Raw genomic sequence first — 23,596 nt, 5'->3', positions numbered from 1 at the left:
AAAATTAATTTTGAACCAAATAGTTGGACTTCAAGGCGTACAAGATAAATTGCTTGATTTAAAATATATTGGTAGATAATTTTAAAGCAAATTAATAAATATTAATAAATATTTAACTAAGAAGATTATTTTCTGCTGAAAAATGTGAATTTCTAACAAAATTTATTTGTTTTCAACAAATTAGTTGAACCTTCACAAAAAATATTTATTTCTACAAAGTGTCTCGTCCCGAAATTTGAGATGACCAAGTTCATCCTCTTTTACAACTTCCTCAATTTTTTTAGAAGACTAGACAAAACCGTATTTTGAACAAAAATCGAATTGTTTATTTTTAAGCTAAAAATTAATTTGAAAAAAAAAAAGATTTTTCACAAAATACTTTAATTTTCAACAAAAAATATCAATTTAAGAAAAAATTATCACTTTTCTACCAAAAGAGATGACTTTTTAACAAAATACATCAAGTTTTAACAACATAGGTGAATTTTTTCCCAATGAAAAGAATTTTCGACTACAAAATTAACCTTAATGATGAAGGCTAATTTTGCATCAAAAAAGATAAATTCTAAACAAAATGCACGATTTTGGAACTAAACTGATCGAATTATAATCCAAGAATAGAATAGCTATATTTTCAGTTACGAAAATTAATTTTGAACAAAAAAAAAGAATTTACAATTAAAGAACTGAATTTTCCAAAGCAAAATTAATTTTTTATCATTTACAAAGAAAAGAAAAAGAATTTGTGATAAAAAAAGGTTTTAGAACTGAAATAATTAGTCATCAAACAAAAAACTTAATAATTATAACTTAATAAAACTTAAGTTTTATCAAGTTATATTTAGTTTATATTATATCAATATTAACTTATAAAAACTTATTATTAATAACTTTTATTTTCTGAGAAGAAAGATGGAATCTAAACAAAAACGTGATAATTAAAATTTCAACAAAGAAGATTTTTATTTTGAACCAAAAACAGTTAAATTCAACAAAAAATACGAACTTTCATCAAAACAGTTAAATCCTGAACTAAGAAAGATTTTTCAGTCAACGGTGACAACAAATTTCATCCAAAATGTTCAATCTTCATGCCAAGAAGATCAATTTCCTGTAAAACAGTACAATTTTGAAACTGAAGAAATGAATTTTTAACAAAAAATTTAATTTCTAACATAATGGTTTAAGTTTTTTACAAACATAGTTCAAGTTTCAACAAAAAACTCGATTTGAACCAAAAAGAATGGCTTTCTAACAAAGTTGTAAAATTTTCAAACAAATACAATTTTTTAAAATCACAAGATGAATTTGCAAACAAAAAGACTATAAATTAAAAAATTGCAATATTATATTAAATAATTTGTTAAAAAAAATTTAATTGCATTAATGCTCTAGGTTTATTCAATTAACAGAACTCATATGTGTGTAGTTTGCGGATGACTCCTAAAATTCTGCGTCAGTTTACCGAACATTCCCTGACTATCCCGAACTTTACAAAATTCCTTAACCTGTAACAACCCTGTATTTGACATTCTTGTATGCCTAATTTGCACAATTGATCGAAATTTTTTCTCTCAGGCGTGAAAAAATTTACCAAAAAGATGGATTACCAGATGTTCTTTTCTGGCATAACGACCAACTCTTCTTCGTAGACCCGTATTTTTCTAAGCTATGTGCCTTACATACAGTGACGGGAAACGTATGCTGCGCTACTATAGGTATGAAACCCCTTTCCAGTTTTTTCTTCCTTATTAGAAACTATCTTCAATTTTGAGAATTTTTAGGCTTTTGCAGTCCTCGACACATAACACACAACTCAGAGACCACAAATCTCTAATCACAACTTACAAACTACAACTGATAATCCACTTCTAACAGTCCACAACACACAGTTCAGGGAAGGGTTGAGAGAGGAACTAGGGGAAATGAGGGGGTAGAGGAAGGGAGAAGACATGTCAGGAGAAGTGAGGAGAGAGAAGTGGGTGACAAAGAATTTACGGAAAAGTGTGGAAGCGAAGGTTTAAGTGTTTGGAGGGGAAATATGGCAATGTAAGAAGTAGGGTGGGAGAGAGTGAACGAATGATGGGGGAGCGGGACAGATAACACCAGAGTAAACTCCAGGAATAAATTTTATCTTGAAATGGGATAAAAACGCTGCAGCACATTTATCTGACGAAAGATAAAATTTGCCTGACGAAAATATTTATTTGACATATGTGATATGTCAAACGGCTGCATTCACCGAAAAAATTTCCTCCGCAAATTTAAAAGTCCGCTCGGTATTCATTTTTCAAATCGTCACAATTTATTTAAATAATTTTTACCAAAAAATCATTCACCTATACTTAAAGAATACACTAGCTGCACTTGGATTACTTTATACTTAATAGTGAACACTCACCCAAGTGCAGTCCTTTACTTTTGTTGAACACTATATTCCTCCAATCTCACCCACACTACTTTTTACATTCCCATACTTTGTTTATTTTATACTTTCAAGTGTTTGTTTACAATTTTTGAAGACTCAATTATTGTCCACAGATACGAAAAGTTTGTTCTACAAAAGTGAAGGAATGAACTTGGCTGAGTGTTTACTTTCAAGTATAAACTAAAAAAAGTGCAGCCTATGTGTTCTGTAAGTATAGGTGAATGATAAAGAGATAGAGGAATGATAGATGAATGAGTGAAATAAAGTGAGGCAATTTAAAAAAGGAATACCTTGAGGATTTTAAAATTTATGGATGAGATTCTTTCAGTGCACCCAGTGCTAGTAACAAGTGCCCCGAACTCTTCTACGCATGCGTCGCGCTCGGTCTCTGATTCGTTGCTGTTCGCGCGCAATTTGAAACGCTAAAGAATAACAATTTTATTGCTTATTATGAATAATGTCATTTTTACTTATATAAATGTTTATTAAACCTTATCTGTAAATAAATTGTAATTCTTAAATAATTGTTTGATTTGAAATTTCACTTCACCCAAATATTGATGAAAATATTCTGCACAATATTTATAACATAATTGGAACAAAATTTTTAAAATTTTTCTACAATAAAATTAATTTAAATATTTTAATAAACTTGAAATAACAAAATTTTCGAATCATGAAAATTATGCAAGAAAAATACAAGTGAGTACCGCAGGATATTTTTTATTTATACATTCTGCACTTAATACACTTTTATTTTTATTAAGATTGATTAATATCGGTCTAATAAACATTTATATAAGTTAAAATGACGTTATTAATAATAAACAATAAAAATGTTATTTTTTAGCATTTAAAATTGCGCGCGATCAGAAACGAATCAGAGACCGAGCGCGACGCATGCGTATAAGAGTTTGGGCACTCATTTCCGGCACTGGGTGCACCTACACGCAGCCGTTTGACATATCACAAATGTCAAATAAATATTTTCGTAAGACTGGAAGTTCATACGCGCGCTTCGCGCGCGACCCACTGATTTGCTTGCAATTATTTTCTTTGTAAATGAAGTTTAATATGATACCGCGATATTCCTTTTTGCTTTAATAACTTTTATTTGTACACGGCTCCTCACGACTACCCTCTCAAGATGCAGAATAAACTATTGCTCAACACTAAACATTTTGTTGAAAGTTTAGAAAAAACATATGAAATGTCGGTGCGCATGAATTTTCATAGAAATACATGGTAAATGATCTTGACTCGAGAAGAGTCCAAATTTCAAGCCACTTCGGGCGCCCCTTGCACAACCCGGCCAAACTTGAAAGGTGGTTTTCTGCAGTTTTCCTATCATCTGGCCAAATGTTTAGGCAACTACGAGTAATTCGAATAAACTCGTTTGTAGCCGCATTGTAATTAAATTGTAGGAAAATTCATACAGACAATTATGAAATTACTGGAAGAATTTAATAAAAAGAAAAAATTACTAAAACTAATAAAAATGAAAGTTTTTACTATTATACAGTTTTCATTTCTTTTTAAATTCTTATTAAATATATAGTGCATGCATTTTTTTATAAAAACTAATTTGTTTAAGATCCCAGTGGGTAAAAAATTTGGTGACGTCTTTACGACATTGTTACGACATTTCTACGACAACTTTACGACATCCTACGTCCATTTCGTTTCGGTATCTTTGCGATATCGTAAAGACATCGTCAGATACGACTTATTTACGATACCATAAAGACACCTTAACCAGATGGACGTAGGATATCGTAAATTTGTCGTAGAGTTGTCGTAACGATGTCGTAAATACGTCGCCAAACTTTGTGCCCACAGGGATGTTCAAATAGTTAAAAATCTAAAAAACAGTTAAGTTCTGAATTTGTTTATGAAATTTATTTTAATAATAAATCATTAGTGTAAATTTGCAAAGTGTCATAGTAAAACGTGACTAGAAATACAATCTTTGTTGATTCCGTTAACAAATTAAGCATATTTTTCAAAAAATGTCCAAACTCTTAATATGCTCATGAAAGTAGTTCAAATAATAAATCATGAAAATTTCATTATTATAATTAATCGGAAAGACGTTCCTAGTTCAATGTGTAACAAAAAACTGGCCCTTTCGTTGAAAAATAGCAAAATTCTGAATTTTTTATGAAAGTTCTTTAAATAAATCATAATTCTTGTAAATTTAACAAATAACTTAGGAAAGATTCATCGTAAAAATAATCTTAGTTAACTTCGTAAACAAATTGTGTTTATAAATTTAAAAAATACCCTTATTCTCAATATGTTTATGAATAATGTTTGCATAATTAATAATTATTATAAGTTTATAAAGAATGGTGGGAAATGATCATCGAAATACATTCTTAGTTCATTTCGTTCACAAATTATGCCTCTTACTTGAAAAATAGCCAAACTATAAATATGTTGATAATATTTTTTAAAGAATTAATAATTGAAATTCTCTAAGCTTCAGAGAAAATAAATCATAAAAAAGATATTCTTAGTTAATTATGATTAAAAATGTAGCCTACTTGTAGAAAGAAAACCAAATTCTTAATTTTTTAATTGAAATTGTTTCAATTATTAATAGTTCTTGTAAATTTAAAAAGCAACATAGAAAAGAGTCATCCGATAGACATTTTTAGTTGACTCCGTAAACAAATTGACTGGTAAAATAAAGGCCAAACTCTTAATTTTTTATTTAAAATTGTTTAAATATCCAATAGTTCTTGTAAATTTGCAAAGCAACATAGAAAAGAGTAATCGTGTAGGCATTCTTAGTTGACTTCGTAAAACAAAGGTTAAACTCTCATTTTTAAATTGAATTTCTTTAAATAAATAATAGTTCTTGTAAATGTACAAAGCAAAATAGAAAAAAGTCATCCGATAGGCATTCTTAGTTAACTCCGTCAAAAAGTTGACTCGTATCAAAACGGTGAAACTCTTAGTTTTTAATTTGAAATTCTACAAATACTCAATACCCAATGGGCAAAAAATTTGGCGACGTCTTTACGACATCGTTATGACATATTTACGACAACTTTACGACATCCTATGTCCATGTCGTTTCGGAGTCTTTGCGGTATCCTAAAGACATCGTCAAATCATAGGACTTATTTACGATATCGTAAAGACACCTTAACAGCATGGACATAGGATGTCGTGACGTTATCGTAACGATGTCGTAGCGATGTCGTAAAGACGCCGCCAAATTTTGTGCCCACTGGGTAGTTCTTGTAAATTTGCAAAGCAGCATAGAAAAGAGTCATTGTATAGACATTTTAGTTGCCTTCAAAAGCAAATTGATTCGCAGGATAATGGCAAAACACTTAATTTTTTAATTAAACTTGTTTAAATAACTAATAGTTCTTGTAAATTTAAAAAGCAGCATAAAAAAGAGTCATCGGATAGACATTGTTAGTTGACTTCAAAAACAACCTGACTCGTAGGATAAAGGACAAACTTTTAATTTTTCAATTAAAATTGTTTAAATAATTAATAGTTCTTGTAAATTTAAAAAGCAGCATAAAAAAGAGTCATTGTATAGAAACTCTTACTTGACTTCGTAAAAAAATTAACTCGTAGAAAAAGGTCAAACTCTTATTTTTAAATTGAAAATCTTTAAATAAATAACAGTTCTTGTAAATTTACAAAGGAAAATAGAAAAGAGTCATCCGATAGACGTTGATAGTTGACTCCGTTAAAAAATAGACTCGTATCAGAACCGTTAAACTCTTAGTTTCAAATGGAAATTCTGTAAATAATCAATAGTTCTTGTAAATTTGCAAAGCCACATAGAAAAGAGTAATCGTATAGACATTCCTAGTTGACTTCGTGAAAAAATTCCCTTGTAGAACAAAGGTTAAACTCTTATTTTTAAATTGAAATTCTTTAAATAAATAATAGTTCTTGTAAATTTCCGGTAAATTTACAAAGCAAAATAGAAAAGAGTCATCCGATAGAAATTCCTAGTTAACTTCATTAAAAAATTGACCCGTACAAAAATGATGAAACTTTTAGTTTTTATATTAAAATTACTTAAATGAAAAAAGTTCTTGTAAATTTTCATAGCAAATAGAAAAGAGTTATCTTATATACATTCTTACTTGAATCGGTAAAAAAATTGACTGGTATAAAAAAGGGCAAACTTCTAATTTTTAAATTAAAAATGTTTAAATAATTAAAAGTTCTTTTAAACTGAGAAACCAATAAAGAATAGATTTATCGGATGGATACTCTAAGTTGGACTCCGCAAACAAACTGGCTCTTAGAAAAATGTCGCTTTTAGTTTTTTAATTATAAATTGTTGGAATAATTAACATTTTATGTAAATTTGCATAGCAAAATAGAATAGAGTCATCGGATAGACATTCTTAGTTAACTTCGTAAACAAATTTACTTGTGGAAAAAGGCAAACTCTTAATGTTATAATTAAAATTGTTTCAATCATTATTAGTTCTTGTAGGTTTACAAAGCAACATAGAAAAGAGTCATCGGATAGACATTCTCAGTCTTAATTTTTAAATTACAATTGTTTAAATAATTAATATTTCTTGTAAATCTACAAGGCAACATGATAAATTAAATGTATTCTTTAAAAAATAGCCATTTATTAAAATTGTTTAAATAATTACAATGTTTGAAGATTAAATAAATGTTTAAAAGAAACACATATGAGCTTCACTCGAATTCGGCACGATCGCTAGGAATGTTTACATTTATTATGTAAACAGATCCATCGAATGTGCTTAGATGCCTTAGAGCTAGCTTTGAATGAAATGCAAGTCAAAATTTTACAATTCAAACTCCACCCAGTAGACACAAAATTTGGCGACGTCTTTACGACATCGTTACGACATCTTTAAGACATCTTTACGACATCCTATGTCCATGTCGTTTCGGTGTCTTTGTGATATCGTGAAGACATCGTCAGATCATAGGACTTATTTACGATATCGTAAAGACACCTTAACGACACGGACATAGGATGTCGTAAAGTTGTCGTAAAGATGTTGTAACGATGTCGTAAAGACGTCGCCAAACTTTGTGCCCACTGGGCAGGCTCGACTTGTATTCCTAGCATTTACCGCCGCCAAACGGAGTACATCAGGGCTAGAGCGCACTTCGGTGGAAATGCCTGGGTTTCATAATACGCAGCTCTGTTCTTAACCTAGAAATAATTCTATATCGTATTTTGGTGCGCATGCATTGCCATCATAATAGATTCCACAGATCTCGATTCTAAAGAATAGGCGGCGCGTTTAAATCCATCCAATAGGTGAAGAGATAATGTGGCTTGTGACTTCGAGATTATATCGCAAACTCTTTTTTATTATAGGATAGATTTTATCTTTCTTCAGATACGCCTATTTTAACTAATTTTTAATAATAATTTTTTCCATAGGTCGCTATCAAGTGTCTTTTGCTGTTCTTGTTCGCGGCCATCCCGATATGTTTGTGGTGGGTGCTGGTAAGGAAATTTTATTAGTTCACTGGGATAGTCGCCAAGAAAATCGTAATCCTAAATGGAAAGCAATAGCAATTGTGGACGAACATATTCCTCACAACATATTGGATTATGGATCCGTCGACCCGTTAGGCAGACTAGTTTTTGGTAAAAAAATATACTTAAATTGTATCTGATTACCCTGGATTATCAATATATAACTATTTACTCCGAATCATCTAAGATTACTCCGGTTTTCATAAGGCATACAATGATGATATAAATTGGATAAAGTATAGATTTACGCGAATTTACCATCAAGAGGGATTAATTTTTAACGAAATTATTCATTTTTCAACAAAACATGAAATTTTAATCAAATACAGTGAAACTCTTCTATAGCGCCAATTTCAAGACTGGCGGTGGGTGGGTACTAACTCATTATAGCCCACTTCGCTTTTGTTTTTTCACGTTTAAGTGCTAGCCGGAGTGGCAACCTTACACCTCGCGCATCCCGCGCAGCTCCTGTTACACCCACCTACGGCACGGCGTCAATTCTCGGTGGGGGTATTGAAGGGTTTCAATGTAGCTGAATTTTCCAAGAAAATGCTTACATTTTCAACAAAAGAGGTGAATTTTCGAGAAAAATGATAAATCTTTGATTCTAATAGGTAATTGGTTAGTTAAATAATTAATTTCCACAACAAAAACAATGATTTTTCCACAAAATACTTCAATTGGAAACCAAAAAAAAAGAAACTTTCAACTACAATCAAATAGATAAATTTTCAAGCAAGAAAATTATGTTTCTACTAAAAAAAAAGAAAACTTCAGCAAATAGCATGAATTTTTTACCAAATTGTTGAATATTCAAATAAAAAAGATCAAGTATCAACTAAAAAGTTAATAGATCAATTTTTAGTTAAAAAAAGAACGAATTCCGTAAAAAACGATTTTTCAACAATATTATTACAACTTTTATATTATAAAAATATTATGCGCAACTAAGTTCCTGCTGTTTGTCAATAGATGAGTCTAGCAATAAGTGCTGGTCGATTTCCACACATTCAAAACGTCATGAACCATGCCTATTGGGAAAAAAATTTGGCAATGTCTTTACGACATCGTTACGACAACTTTACGAAAGCCTGTGTCTATGTCGTTAAGGTGTCTTTACGATAACGTAAATAAGTTGTATGATTTGACGATGTCTTTACGATATCGCAAAGACTCCGAAACGATATGGACATCGGATGTCGTAAAGTTGTCGTAAATATGTCGTAACGATGTCGTAAAGAAGTTAAAAATTTTTTTGCCTACTGGGAGCTTAGAAATATGGTAAACAAACTGTTTTGGCACATTACCGATTTTGCTATAGGGTCATATACTTTTGGTTTTGTGAAAATGTCTAATTTTGTGTCAAGTAATCGTCATTTGCGGACAGTGTTGATGCGTGAATATTTCGGCCGAGCTGATGTCGTAGAGGCATGAGCGGACAGTCACAATGACTTTATTTTCTTTGGCTTGCTGTAATGAATCCATATTTCATTATCCGTCACGACGCGATGAGGAAAATCCTGCCCTTTTTGCCGCTAAAGCACCCAGTGGGCACGAAATTTGGCGACGTCTTAACGACATCGCTACGACATCGTTACGACAACTTTACGACATCCTATGTCCATGTCGTTAAGGTTTCTTTACGATATCGTAAATGAGTCGTATGATTTGACGATGTATTTACGATATCGCAGACTCCGAAACGACATGGACATATGATGTCGTAAAGTTGTCGCAAAGATGTCGTAAAGACGTCGCCAAATTTTGTGCCCACTGGGCATTTATTCACAGAAAAAAAACGACGCTCAAATGGCACAAATCATAAGGAATCTAAGTTCCTTGTTATTGGATTATTCCCAACGCATGCATCGAAATCACCGGCTTTCAAGCGACGGAACAAATCCCGGCACCTAGTTTCACTTATAGCAGCAACTCGTGACTTTCCACGAGACCAGTGTCCAATCTTGGGAACTTTTTAAACTGCGCTTGCGTCGCGCCGATCAGGCGCCGACCACCCGATTGGTCACTGTTTGCGCGCTGATTTTGAAAGATATAAATATTCAGATTTAATACTTATGATTAATAATGATTATAAAACACATCAAAAGTAATTTCTTAATCCTAAATTAGAATTTTGGAGTAACTGATCAAAAATAATGCTATTTCCAAGCATTTAAACATGATTAATTCCGGTGTTAAGAATTTTTTTTTTAATTTAGCATTTTAAATGTTTAAAAATGTTAATAAAAAGGTAATAAGAAGTTTTAGTTTTAAGCAAAAAATATTAGTTTTAATAGTATAAATATGATTTGATTTTTCTATACAATATTATATATTTGACAACAATTATACAATAATTAATTACTCACATTAGCCATAACAGAAAATTTGTTTAAATTTCTAGAATCTAGACAACAAACTGAAAATGTTATTTACATATTTAGCGTATATTGTGTAACTTTCTTCTAATCCAGGTCTTCTTCAAGTTATTAAAAAATGTATGATATAACATTTATCAGTGCAGTAATTCATTGTTCTCAATTCATTTTTGGTGATTTCAGTAATTTGATTTTCAGTGACATTGTCGGAAATAAACAAAATTTTAATTTTAAGACTTGACAGAAACGAGATTAATCAATGGGAATGATTTATTTCTCTGAAATCAGAATTCATAACCTCTTTTTCATTATAATTTAATTATTTAATATAAATAATAAATCTGAATATTTATATAATTCAAATTTAGCGCGCAAACAGTTACCAATCGGGCTGTCGGCGCCTGGTCGACGCGACGCAAGCGTAGTTTAAAAAGTTCCGAAGATTTGGGACACTGCATGAGACTACCTCGAAAAGTTAATCGCGCGGTACTTGAAACAAATCTCCTGAGTGTTCCCGACAGAGTTACGAATCTTTCCGACGGGGATTTCGCCGAACCGGTCGGCGCACAGTGGTCTGGAATAGGAATTTACTGTTCATAATCGCCCACAGGTCGTATTTCTTAACCGATTTAAAAGTTTTTTTTTAGAAATGCTCAGCAATTAATTTTTAAGAGAATTGTGGTTTGCCTTTATTAAATTTTTTCACAGAGCAACAATATATAAACAAATATAGTGACAAAATCGACCATTTTAGCTTTGTGAATTTTTATCTCGAGAAAAATACAGATAGAAACTCACTATCAGCTGAAATTATTGCACATGCCTCCATACAACATAATTAATTTCAATAATATTTAATTTAATTACTATAAACAATTTTTATAAACAAATTCTTATTAGTGTTTTTTTATCATAGAAAAAATCGTTTATTCCACGCAAGTTGCTAATATTTTTCATAAGAGTCATAATTTGTAACAAAAAAATTAGCATGAGTTAACAACTATTGTTTTTATAAACATTTCTACAAACAAATTCTTTATAAACGAGTTTTTCTCATCGCTGAATTGATTTTTATGAACAAAAGTGATTCACAATTGTCTTTAAATCCATTTATATACTTTAAGCTTTATCAAACACGAACAATATAGATTGTTTATAACAATTTAGTTAAACAAGTCTCCTAATCGGTCGTTTCCTCGTAGAAAAAAATGTTTTTTTCTTCAATAATTATTATAGTGACATTTATTGCGGTGACTAACCAACGACATTAAATAAAGAATAATTTATATGCTTGTTATAAACAATTTTTTTAACAAAACTATGATTTATTTTTTTTACATGCAAAAAGAACGGTTTTCCACTGAAATTATCCGACAATAAACTAACAGTGATTCCAAAATTGGATATGGGGCATTAAATAATAATTTGCGTAATTGTTAATAACAATTTTAAAATAATGCGTGACAACCTGCGTTTGGTCGTAGAAAAAAGTTATTATTTCCTCAATCATTTTTGTGATAATCTTATTTGTGTTATTGAATCAATGAAAAAATTAATACTTATAATAATAATAATGAGATTATTATAATTATAATAAAGATAATTTCAACGCAGCCTCTCTCAGTTATATAAACGAAAATTATGATTGCTCTTGCGAGAGCGCGTGCGAGAGATACCCACCCAGTGGACACAAAATTTGGCGATGTCTTTACGACATCGTTACGACATCTTTACGACAACTTTACGACATCTTATGTCCATGTCGTTAAGTCGTCTTTATGATATCGTCAATATGTCGTATGATCTGACAATGTCTTTGCGATATCGTAAAGACACTGTAACGACATGGACATATGATGTCGTAAAGTTGTCGTAAAAATGTCGTAACGATGTCGTAAAGACGTCGCCAAAGTTTGTGCCTGCTGGCACCTAGCGGTGAAACTGGAACTGTACTTTTTAGTCGAGAGTCACTTGCTCTTCATTTTTTTTCATGAAGTTACGTACAAAACAAATGAAAGATAAGTGATTTCTGAATACACAAGTGCAGCGTTATTGCACCCTATTTTCACTTGTTCCTCATTTATTTTTCAGAAAGTTGCATAAAACAAATGAAAGATAGGTGACTTCTAAAAACGTAAGTACAGCGTTATTGCTATGGTCAGTTTGCTACAGAAATTGTTATTAACAATTACGCAAATTATTATTTAATGTCCCATATCCAATTTTGGAATCACTGTTGGTTTATGGTCGGATAATTTCAGTGGAAAATCGTCCTTTTTGCATGTAAAAAAAAATAAATCATAGTTTTTAAAAAAAATTCTTTATAAAAATCATATAAATTATTCTTTATTAAATTTTGTTGGTTAGTTACCGCATTTAATGTCACTCTAATAATTATTGAAGAAAAACACATTTTTGGTCTACGAGGAAACGGCCTATGAAACGGCCTATGAGAAAAAATCATTTATAAAGAATTTGTTTATAGAAATTGTTTATAATAATTAAGTTAAATATTATTAAAATTAATTATGTTCTATGAATGCATGTGCAATAATTCCGGCTGATAGTGAGTTTCTATCTATATTTTTTCTTGAGATAAAAATTCAAAAAGCTAAAATGGTCAATTTTGTTACTATATTTGTTTATATATTGTTGCTCTGCAAAAAAAAAAATTAAAAAATAGCAAACCACAATTCTCTTAAAAATTACTTGCTAAGCATTTCTAAAAAAAACTTTTAAATAGGTTAAGAAATACGACCTGTGGGCGATTATGGACAAGAAATTCCTATTCCTGACCACTGTGCGGCGTGAGCGAAGCTTTTCGTCACCTGAAATCTCAGTAATCAGCATTTCGAGATTTACACAAGACTAAAATTAAATTGATCTGAATTACTGTGGATTTTCGGATTATCCCGGATTACTAGTGCGGATAATAGAGTGGTCTAGCGCATAACCAGAGTTTTTTCCCCTTGTTTAATTATTATATTTCAAAATGTATATTATATTCTAGGGACGACGAACCTTGAAGGATTAAAAATTGGAAATATTACCTCTTTAAATCGCTTAGCGCAGTTTGCAACCCACATTCAGGCAGTTTCTTCAACCAGTGGATTCGTGTGGGACATACATGCGACTAATCCTCCTAAATTCTATCTCGTCGATGCTGCAAGAAATTATGGCGTCTACACCACAGGGTTTCACATCAAGTTAGGACGGTTTAGTGGTAAGCTTTTAAACAAAAAATTTCCGCTTCAGATAATAAATTCTCTATTTGGAGACACGAAATAATTCTTTACAAAAATACCCGATCCTAAAATCTAAATTTTTATTTATTGAAAATTACAACTCTTCACGAACGCCCATATTCAAAACTGAATTTCCAGCAACGCAAATGAATTTTAAAGGCAGAAAACAAATTGAAACCATCTCTCGAAGTACTCTGTTGAGTATATTGCGCAATATTGTGCATTCAAATTGGAATCGGTTCAGACAACTCTGAATGTTTAGTTTCGGATCCCCTTGATTTTTGGCCAAGGCTATTTGCAGGCAAGCCCCGACTTTGGACCGTAAGCGAGAGTTTAGTGTATCTGCAGAGAAAGTAGAATTTTCAGACAAAAAGAAAAATTTTCAACATAAATACATAAACTTCCAACTAAAAAAAAAATTTTCGAGCCAAAAAAAAGGAGAGTTAAATTATAAGTTGGAATATGAAATTTCACCTAAAAACAATATTAATTTTCACCACAGTACTTAAAGTATAAATCCAAATAATGAATTTTTCACCAAAAAGATTAATTTTCAACGAAAAGGATTAAATTTTTTCAAGAAAGACATAGTTTCAAGAAAATACATCTCATCAAAATAGTTGAACCCACAAAAGAAAAAGATAATGATGATTAATGTAGTGAAGGCATTTTTTATTTTTTGTTTGTTTTTTATTTAAATATTGCCGACATGTTTTGACTCACATCGGAGTCTTTTTCAAGGAAAGTTCTTGCATTTACTTACAGGAAATTAGAAAATATTCTGCATTTTCTTTGTAGATTGTATAGTAGTTAATATTTTAAAATTGAAGTACCACAACCACAAAGCTTCGCATTTAAAAAAATTTGTCTCGTAGGAGATAGATCATAGAGAATTATTATTATGTAAGTTACATTTTAAAAATAAAAGATCCGACTAGGAACATGTCAACAATATTCAAATAAAGAAGATCAAAAAAACGGAAAAGGCCTTCACTGCATTAATCATTCTAACAAACACCCCTTTAGTTCTTTCACTAGAAAGTTATATTTTTCCAAATATTATAAAATTTCTAAGATCAAGGGTGATTTTTCATATAAACAAATTTTTTAACCAAAATAATCAATCTTTGTTTAAATAGATGAATTTTCAACTAAAAAAGCTGAATTTTGAACAATGTTTATGAATTTTAAATCAAATAGTTGAATCTTCAGCAAAAGGACATGGATTTTCAACCAAAAATGAAACTAGGTCATTTGTAATCCATACAAATTAACTTTTAGCTAAATAAAATATATCTTTTTCACAATAAATTTAAATTTCCAAGCAAAAAGATAAATTTTTAAAAAAGAAAATTGAGTTTCTTGAAAAACGACGAATTTTCAAAGAAATAGTTGAATATTCAGTTGAAAAAATTAATTTCCATTAAAAGAGCGAGTTTTTAACAAAATAATAGAAATTTCAACCAAAATAAATTACATTTCAATCAAATAGTTATATTTTGGCCGAAAAGAATGACATTTCTAAGCTAACGGATACATTTTTAAACCAAAAAAGATGCTTTTTAAACCACGATTGTAAATCTTCAGAACAGAAGATAAATTTTCTACTTAAAAAGCTACATTTTTATCAAAAAATAATAATTTAAAAACAAGTAGTTTTATCTTTTACAAGGAAAAATGTAGTTGTTTAAATTTTCAGATGAAAAAAAATTCATGTTTGATAAAGAGCACGAATTTGAAATAAATACCTAAATGTTTAATGGAATTTTTGATTTTTTACAAAATAGTTTAATTTTCAACTAAAGGAATCATTTTTAAAACAACAAGGTAAATTTGAAACCAAAAAAATTAGTTTGCTACCAAAAAGACGAACTTTCAACAAAATACATGAATTTTCAAACAAACATTTGAATTCTCATCTCAAAAAGATAAATTTTGAACTTAAAACAAGTAGTCCAATTTCAAGAATAAAAATTAATATTGTATTTAAAAAACGATTTTTCAACACAATAATTAAATCATGACATTGTTGCCGTTTATGAGTACCAGAATTATTTGAGTTTCGGTTTAAAAAATTGACTTTCAATAAAGGCACAAAGTATTTAAATTTCCAACTAAAGAAATGAATTTCAGACGAAAAGGATAAGTTTTCTGCTAGAAAAAAACACATTTTAAACAAAATATATGAATTTTAAACCATTAAGTTGCATTTTTAACAACGAAAAAGATTTGAAAAGGATAACAGAAGTTTAATTTTCAGTAGAAGAAACTAATACTAAAAAAGAAAATAAATTTTCAATCAAACAAATGAATTTTTGACAAACAATTCTTTAGGAAAATTACCTGTTACGACGTACAACTATATATATTAGCAACATGTTATGTTATAATTAAGAAATTTTGGCCCATCCTAGGTTTAAGAACCTTATGACTAAATTTATGACCGACCACAACTGAAATCAAGCAGCTTGGTAGAGCACCTCTCACTGATCGCTTTTCTACTCGTATCTTAATATTTTTTTAGGTAATAAGAATAAGAGAACTCGTATTTTTTTATTCCTCTTTAAGATGAAAGTAAAGAAAGTTATGGCAATTTAAAAAAAAAATCTCGAAATCTGACGTCGCACAAAAATTTTCAAATGACTAGTATTTTCTTAATTTTTCAATAATTTTTATTCTGTTCCGCTCATTGGACGTAATTTTAATTCCCTTTCTTTGAGAATTGAGTTTTTTTCTAAGTTGAAAATTAAAAAGTTATAGCTGTTTTTCGAAAAAATTTCAAATGCGATTTTCTCCGAAAGTCCATCGTTTTTTTTTCTACATTTTTTTTCAGAGATAGCTGATAAAATGATCTAAATATACAATAAATGATAATTTCCACTTCTAATAGAAGTAGGAGTAAAAAAAAACTGAATATTTTTTTCATTTATTCCTACTTTTCATTTGGAAAGCTTGAAAATAATATTTTTTTAAACTTATTTATAACGTTTTTACATAAATAGTACTCAATAATTTTAATTACAATCTTATTTTCACAGATTTTAAGGTTTAAAGTATATTTTTTGCTCTTCCTTTGTTTTGTGTGAAAAGGTTTTTTTGTAGATTTTGTAGAGGTTTTCGCAGTAGATTTGGTAGTTTTTGAAGTACATTTGACAGTTTTTGTTTTCTTTCTTCTGTTTCTTTAACTTTAACTAGCCATGCTAATAATCATCGCTTATAACAGAAAAACTTTTGTTTAAAATCGCCTTGTTGGCAAACTTATTGACCTAAAGAATAGTCTCGATCATCATTAAGACAATAGTTCTGGAATCAAAGTAAAAATTCTAATTTTCTCTGATATTAATGATTCATACGAGATTGCTCGTCTGAAACGTAATTTTCAATGTACTCCTTATTTACACTTTCCTGAGTTAGAAGGGGGGATTGGGAGAATATGGTAATATGCAATTGTGTTGATGTCAGTTATGGAGAAGTTTGAAATTAACAATGAGTTATCCACCGTAAAAATAATTTGTGGGCCCTAAAAAGGGCCGTTTGGTATTTTAAAAATAGCAGATTATTTAATAAAGTCAGTAATTTTTTTCTGTTTGATGCAACTCTTTCTCTGGCAGAAGTTTTCAACCATGTCTAAAACAGCAAAGATTGTGTTCGGCACATCACTTTGTTCAGAAAGAAACCTGCGAGCAATTGCTAAACCAACTTCAGCATCTCTCAATTTTGTTGGTGGTGCCAAATCCTGATCCTCGGCATCAGGTTTTGAAGGTTCTTGTGCCTTTAAACTATCCAATATCTCACTATCTTTAGGTTCACTAACAATAATGACATTAGTATCAACATCAATGACATCTTCAAAAGATACTACTGTGAAGCCCAACATTCTTTGTAGATCATCCCACTCTTCAGAAGTACCATCCGATAAAGTTTCGTCTTGTTCTTGTATTGCAAGATTTTCCATGAAGCCAACCTTCCGAAAGCAATTCGCAATTGTATCACTAGTGACATCAGCCCAAGCTTTGTTTAAGTAGAAATAGCATCTAAGAAATTCAAATCAGTCAACCCCATTTTCTCATCCGAAGCCTTGAGCAATCCTTTTATAATTCTCCGCTGGTAATTCACTTTAAGGTTCTTAATGATTCCTTGATCTATTGGTTGCATTTGTGGTAAGTGAACTACCTTTATGGCTTTCAAGGCTTTAATTAAGACTTTTGGATGAGCCGGACAATCATCCACAAGAAGGAGAACTTTCCGATTTTTTCTTTGAAACTTGTGATAAATTTTATGAAGCCAGTCTTCATATGCTCAACTAGTCATCCAAGCTTTTTTACTGCTCTCGCAAAGCACTGGTAAAGACTCCCTTGAAACATCGTGGATTCTTAGATTTGCCTATTATCAGCAACTCTAGTTTTTCTTTACCAGACATATTAGCGCAAACCATGAGAGTAACACGATCTTTGCTTTTTTACGACCATGGCAAGTGTCGCCATTAAATGTCAGAGTTTTATCTGGTGAATATTTGAAAAAAGAACTGTTTCATCTTCATTGAAGATATCTTCTATTGCATAAACTTCTAACAAGCTAGGCAAAATGTCGGTGAAAAACTTTTCGCAGTCTTCTTCCGAAACAGAAGCACTTTCGCCATTTAATGTTCTATAGATTATTCCATTCCTATTCTTAAACTTTTCTAATCACCCAGAGCTAGCTTTGAAGTCTTTGTATCCCAAGTGAGCTGCAAAGAATTCAGCTTTTTCTAGCATTATAGGACCAGATAAGGAAATATTCTGGTTCCGAGCAGATTTCATCCATTCCACCATCGATATTTCGAACTATGGAAAATGAGATGTCTTCATGCGTTTCCGATCCGGTTGGAAGCAGGAATTTTCACCAGCAGCCAAAATCTTCTCCTTGTTCTTGATGATGGAAGTCAGAGAGTTGGCGGGGATCTTGAAATCTGCAGCAATGTCCTTCTTCCTTTTAACTCCTTTCTCGACACATCTAAAGTTTTACTTTCTCACTCAATGATAATGTTTTATACTTGATCTTCTTCATACTCTCGAAATTGTTAACGTCTAAGTCCTATCAACATTGAACTACACAAGCACGCAATCTTCATTTATATTAGAAGCCCCACCCTTGCCACACACGCCAACTCCCACCACTCGCAACGGACCAATCAGATGCAACCGCATAAGTTATAAATATGAGTTCGTCGCAGTTGTTACTTAGTCATTGCTGTACTTCGAATTATAGAGGTTATCATCACGGCGGGTCATACAATTTTCTTCGAATTATCGAGAAATTTGAATTATCGAGAACTATTAACATGAAAAACATCAGGTTTTATCCGAGGCCAAAAAAAAGTTCGAATTATCGAAAATTCGACTTATAGAGGTTCGAATTATCGAGGTTTCACTGCAGTATATTTTTTCTATAAAATTGTAGCAATGATTACAAACTATATCTTCATTCTGTACTTCATTCTGTACTTTAAGTCTAACACTTATTTACAAACAAATTTTAAATAATTTTCACGTTAATAGTTGCAAAGATATTCAGTTTAAATTAATTCTTCTTCTTTAAGTCTAACTTATACCCTGAACTTTATCTGTAATATGAGCTGACAAACTAATTGTTAATGCAATGATTTAAAATATTTTTTAATCAAACTTAATTTACAAGAATCGTGTGTAAACAAATTCATCTTAGTTACACAGAACAAATGAACGTTTTCTATCAAATAATATCAGATGCTAATAAAAGAATATTAAAAAACTTTAAATACAAAACAAAGAGCAAAAAATATACATTAAAACCTTCAAATCTGTGAAAAATTAAAATTCTGTTTTACTATTTATGTGAAAAAGTAATAGATAAGTAAAAATTATTATTTTAAAGCTTTCCACACAAAAACTACGAATAAATGAAAAATTTACTATTGATTTTTTTACTCCTATAAATATTAAAAGTGGAAATTCTTGTATAGCGTAACTTTTAGATCTTTTAAACAACTTTTCCTGAAAAATATTAATCAGAAAAACAACGGACTTTCGGAGAAAACCGAATTTGAAAATTTACCGAAAAACAGCTATAATTTGAAAAATGTTGTTCGACGATGTCAGATTTCGAGGTTATTTTGTAAATCACCATCACTTCCGTAACGTTTATCTTAGAGAGAAATAAAAAATATGTGTTTGCTTATTTTTAATACTTAATAACATATTTTGATTTAAAAACGATCGGTGAGAGGTACTCTACCACGCTGCCTGATTTCAGTTGTAATCGGTCATATGCACTTAAAATGTAAGTTTTCATAATGTAAGATATAATTCAATCAATGTTTTTAGACAACGGTGGGCTCACCCTTACATGGCCAAAACAAGGTTGGACGGGATCTCCGCGTCGTTTGACAGTTGATAGGGAGGGTAATCTCTGGGTGCCTCTTTTTGAAGGTGGCGGAGTAAGGATTTTTCAATCTTTGTAAAAATATTTCAAAAAATGGAGCTTTAAATAAAAATAATTTATTTTTTATTTTTCTCAGGTTATTCAAGTTGATCCACGCATTAATGACATATTACGATTTATTCCCATACCTGCACAAAGGGTCAACGCATGCACTTTTGGGGGTCCTAAATTTGATATTTTATATGTGTCAACAATGTGGTATGGTCACGTAAATGAACATGGGCAACGTCAAAGATTTGATGAAGGTGGTTCAATTTACGCTGTCAAGGGCCTTGGAGTGAAGGGTTGGCCACCAGGACAATACAAGTTGTTAGTAGAGAATATGATCACTGAAAAATTTGAACCTGTCAGTGTCCGCCTTCCATAAATTTGTTATTTATTCACATGTGAACTTTTATCAAAATAGTTGAATTATCAATAAAAATACATACAGAGTCTCGGAACTGTTTTTTCTTTCTTGATTTTCTTTCTGTTTTGTCACGTCTGAGTAAACACCCCACATACCCCGAGGCAGAGTTCGAATTTAACCAAAGAGTTAAAACATTAATTTTCTACCAAAAAGCGATGATTTAAAAAAAATACAGTCAAATATGGCATTAGAGTCGGTTTTCACGCCTGAATGAACACCGCACATCTCCCGCAACACATCTTATCGATCCCCGCCATGCGACCACAATTCTCGGAAACACTTAATTCAAGATTCACTAAATCAAGATTTGACAGTAGATTAGTTTTCAAAAAATTAGATAATTTTTCAACTAAAATGATGAACCTAAAGTCAAGAAAATATATTAACATGTCAACAAAACGAATAAATTTTCTACACAAATATTAATTTTTAACCAAAATAGATTAGTTTTACAAAGTACTGAAAACAACAGTTGATTTCAACAGAAGCACATGAATTTTCAACGAAGCAGATTCAATTCTCAACCAAAAAGACGAGTGTTCAACAAAACAGTTGACTTTTCAACGAAGGAGGATACTTTTCAGAAAAATTGTTTAATTTTTAACAATGTGGGTTGAGTTTCAACTGAAAATTTGAATTGAAAAAAATTGTTAACCAAGAAGATTAATTTTTGACAAAAAAGACAATCTTCGAAGAAACTACATGTCTTTTAAAGGATTATTTTAAATAGAAAAGATAATTTTTTTGAACAAAAATAGATTTTTAAAATTGTTAACAACAAAAAACGACCTTTCTATAGAATAGTGAAATTTTTTCTCAGAAGATTAGTTTTTTTACCAAAAAAGACCAATTGTTATTAAAATAAACTAATTTTCAAACAAGTAGTTGAATCTTGAACTGAATATTATTAATTTATAATGAACAATTTAATAATTATAATTATAATTAAAAAAAAAAATTTAACAAAGAAAACGAAATCTTGAAGCCAATTTTTTTAAGACAATTTTTTAACAAAATGCATGAATGTTCAAACAAATAGTTGAATTTTTAGTTAAAAAAATTAAGTCTAAAAAACGATTTTAAGATAATATAGTTAAATTTTCTAGAAAGTAGAATAATATTTCACAAAGTAGCTCAATTTTTAAACAAGGAGACTATTTGGATTACCTATGCAAATTACTTTGATTTACTTGAACAACTTTGTATTTGACGTTTATTACCTGTATTGCCTAACTTACTTGAAATTGACTGAATTACGAGTGGATTGAATATTTGAAATTAAACATTCAAAACCATAGCAGTTTTAAGGTAGTATGCTATCAAATAAAATAGAACAGAATTAGAAGTCTCAAATACTATAAAATCTTAAAAAGTAGATCGTTAAAAATTAAAATATTTTTGGACCTAATAAATGTTCAAAAATTCGTAATTTTTGGCATTGATCATTTTTAAAGCCAAGCGCCAGGTAATGATAGAAACCTAGTTGTTTTTTTTCTCAAAAACGTTTTTTCTTTCAAATGAAAACTCAATTATTTTGTTGATAATTTTTTATATTTTAGTTGAAAATTCATTTTGTTTCAATGTCATCTTTTTGGTAAAAAATGTTGTTGTTTTGTTGAACATTCATTTTGTCAATTGAAAATTCATCTTTGGGATCATGTCTATTCTTTTAGGTTCAAAATTTAACTATTTCGTAAAAAATCAAGTATTTTTTCGTGAATCTTATTATTTTTATGAAAATTGAATTCTCGTAGAAAAGTCTTTGGCTGCAAATTTTACTTTCTTCTGAATACTTATATTTTTTGACTTGAAGATTTACCTCTGTATAAAAATTTAGCCATTTTGTTATTTATGCATATGTTTAGCCTAAAACTAATTTTGGAATTGTTAAAAGCTAAACGATCCACGTCAAAGATTTAAAAATCTTTGAAACTTCTAAATCTAATTTATATCATTCTACAGGCTACTACTTTAAAACGGTTATAATTTTGAATGTCTTATTTTAAATATTTAATATTTAACTTAAGCTGTACTGAAACATAGCAGGGGTATTGGAAAATAGATAAGGATACCTGGAGGTATATTCAGGAATTTAGTGGTGTGGGACTGGTAGAAACGTGCGTAGAGAGAAAGAAATGGGACGGAGTAATAATGGACGAAGAGGGAAAATACACGTATGTGAGTAAGATCGGGTATCGGTGATAGATTATGTGATCATGAATATGAAAGGCTTGAAGGAGAAAGAGAAATTCACAGTGAAAGAAAGGCTGGAATCAGACCATGGGCCATTAGGTTTATGAATAAAAGGGGAAGGTGGCGGAAGGCAAGGTGGGGAGACGGTGCCATCGACGAGGAAGGCAATAAAGAAGTATTAGGAGCAGTTGGGAATGGTAAGCTATGGGGGTTGTGGGTTGAAGAGATATGGGAGGATCCGAAAGAGAAAGTAAAAGGGTGTGTGCAAAATAAGGTATTCAGAAAGAAGGAGATAGGAATGGTAAAGTCGTGGTTGAACAGGGAATGTATACTGATGAAGAGAAAAGTGAAAAGGAAGTAGAAGAAAGGTACTGCAAAAAGGGAGAGGTACGTGAAAATTTGGTAGGAATTTAGGGTTATGTGTAAGAAGAAAGAGCAGCAAAAGAAAAAAGACCTGGAAGAGGAATTGAAAAACTGTAAGAGAGAAGGGGACGCCTGGAAGATAATTAATAGGTTTAGGAAACGTATGATGAGGATGAGTGATAAGATAAGGATTGAGGAATCTAGGGCATTTTTTAAAGATGCATTTTAGGGATTAGATACACAGAAAAGACATAAGGATATTAAAGGAACAAGGGAGGTAGCTAGCAGTAGGGGTAAACGGGTTAGAGAACGAAGCGTGGATGTTTGGTACACACGATGTAAGAAAAAGGCTGAAGGAGGTAGTTAAAAGTATGAAGGAAGGCTAGATTCCCAAGAGGGAGAAGGGAGGGGTTGATTATATCACTTTATAAAAGCGGAATAGAGGGAGATAGAAAACTGATCGAGGAATCACGCTAGTGAATAAGGCGTACAAAATATACGCGATGATGCTGACAGATAGGTTTCGGATGAATGTTGAGGGAAAAGGAATATTGGCGGAATAGCAGGTGGGTTTTAAGGAGGGAAGAATTACTATCTACAATA

At 30.7% G+C, this 23,596-nt stretch overlaps 2 protein-coding genes across 2 annotated transcripts in view; one reads left to right on the top strand and one right to left on the bottom strand.

The window, feature by feature from the left end:
* The window catches only part of LOC117176954 (regucalcin-like), a 45,014-nt gene extending 42,251 nt beyond the window's left edge, over positions 1-2,763 (bottom strand). The window contains exons 1-2 of the mRNA XM_033367370.1: positions 2,719-2,763; positions 1,849-2,169 (exon numbers count right to left, since the gene is read on the bottom strand). Coding sequence (XP_033223261.1) covers positions 1,849-1,954 — 106 coding nt within the window. The 5' untranslated portion in view covers positions 1,955-2,169; positions 2,719-2,763. The remainder of the gene's footprint in view (positions 1-1,848; positions 2,170-2,718) is intronic.
* Positions 2,764-7,894: 5,131 nt separating this feature from the next.
* Positions 7,895-20,398, top strand: LOC117176333 (regucalcin-like). The gene is made up of 4 exons (XM_033366573.1): positions 7,895-8,057; positions 13,335-13,547; positions 19,911-20,023; positions 20,105-20,398. The coding sequence occupies exons 1-4, from the start codon at positions 7,895-7,897 to the stop codon at positions 20,393-20,395; spliced, it is 780 nt and encodes a 259-aa protein (XP_033222464.1). The 3' UTR covers positions 20,396-20,398.
* Positions 20,399-23,596: the final 3,198 nt, after the last annotated feature.

The sequence above is a fragment of the Belonocnema kinseyi genome, chromosome 7 (genome assembly GCF_010883055.1).
Source record: "Belonocnema kinseyi isolate 2016_QV_RU_SX_M_011 chromosome 7, B_treatae_v1, whole genome shotgun sequence".
NCBI classification, from domain to species: Eukaryota; Metazoa; Arthropoda; class Insecta; order Hymenoptera; family Cynipidae; genus Belonocnema; species Belonocnema kinseyi.
This window is presented reverse-complemented; position numbering and strand designations above follow the sequence as displayed.

Coding starts and splice junctions, on each gene's coding strand:
- LOC117176333 (XM_033366573.1), top strand. CDS start 7,895: ATGTTTGTGGTGGGTGCTGGTAAGGAAATTTTATTAGTTCACTGGGAT. Junction 8,058..13,334: donor GTTAGGCAGACTAGTTTTTG/GTAAAAAAATAT, acceptor ATTATATTCTAG/GGACGACGAACCTTGAAGGA. Junction 20,024..20,104: donor CTCTTTTTGAAGGTGGCGGA/GTAAGGATTTTT, acceptor TATTTTTCTCAG/GTTATTCAAGTTGATCCACG.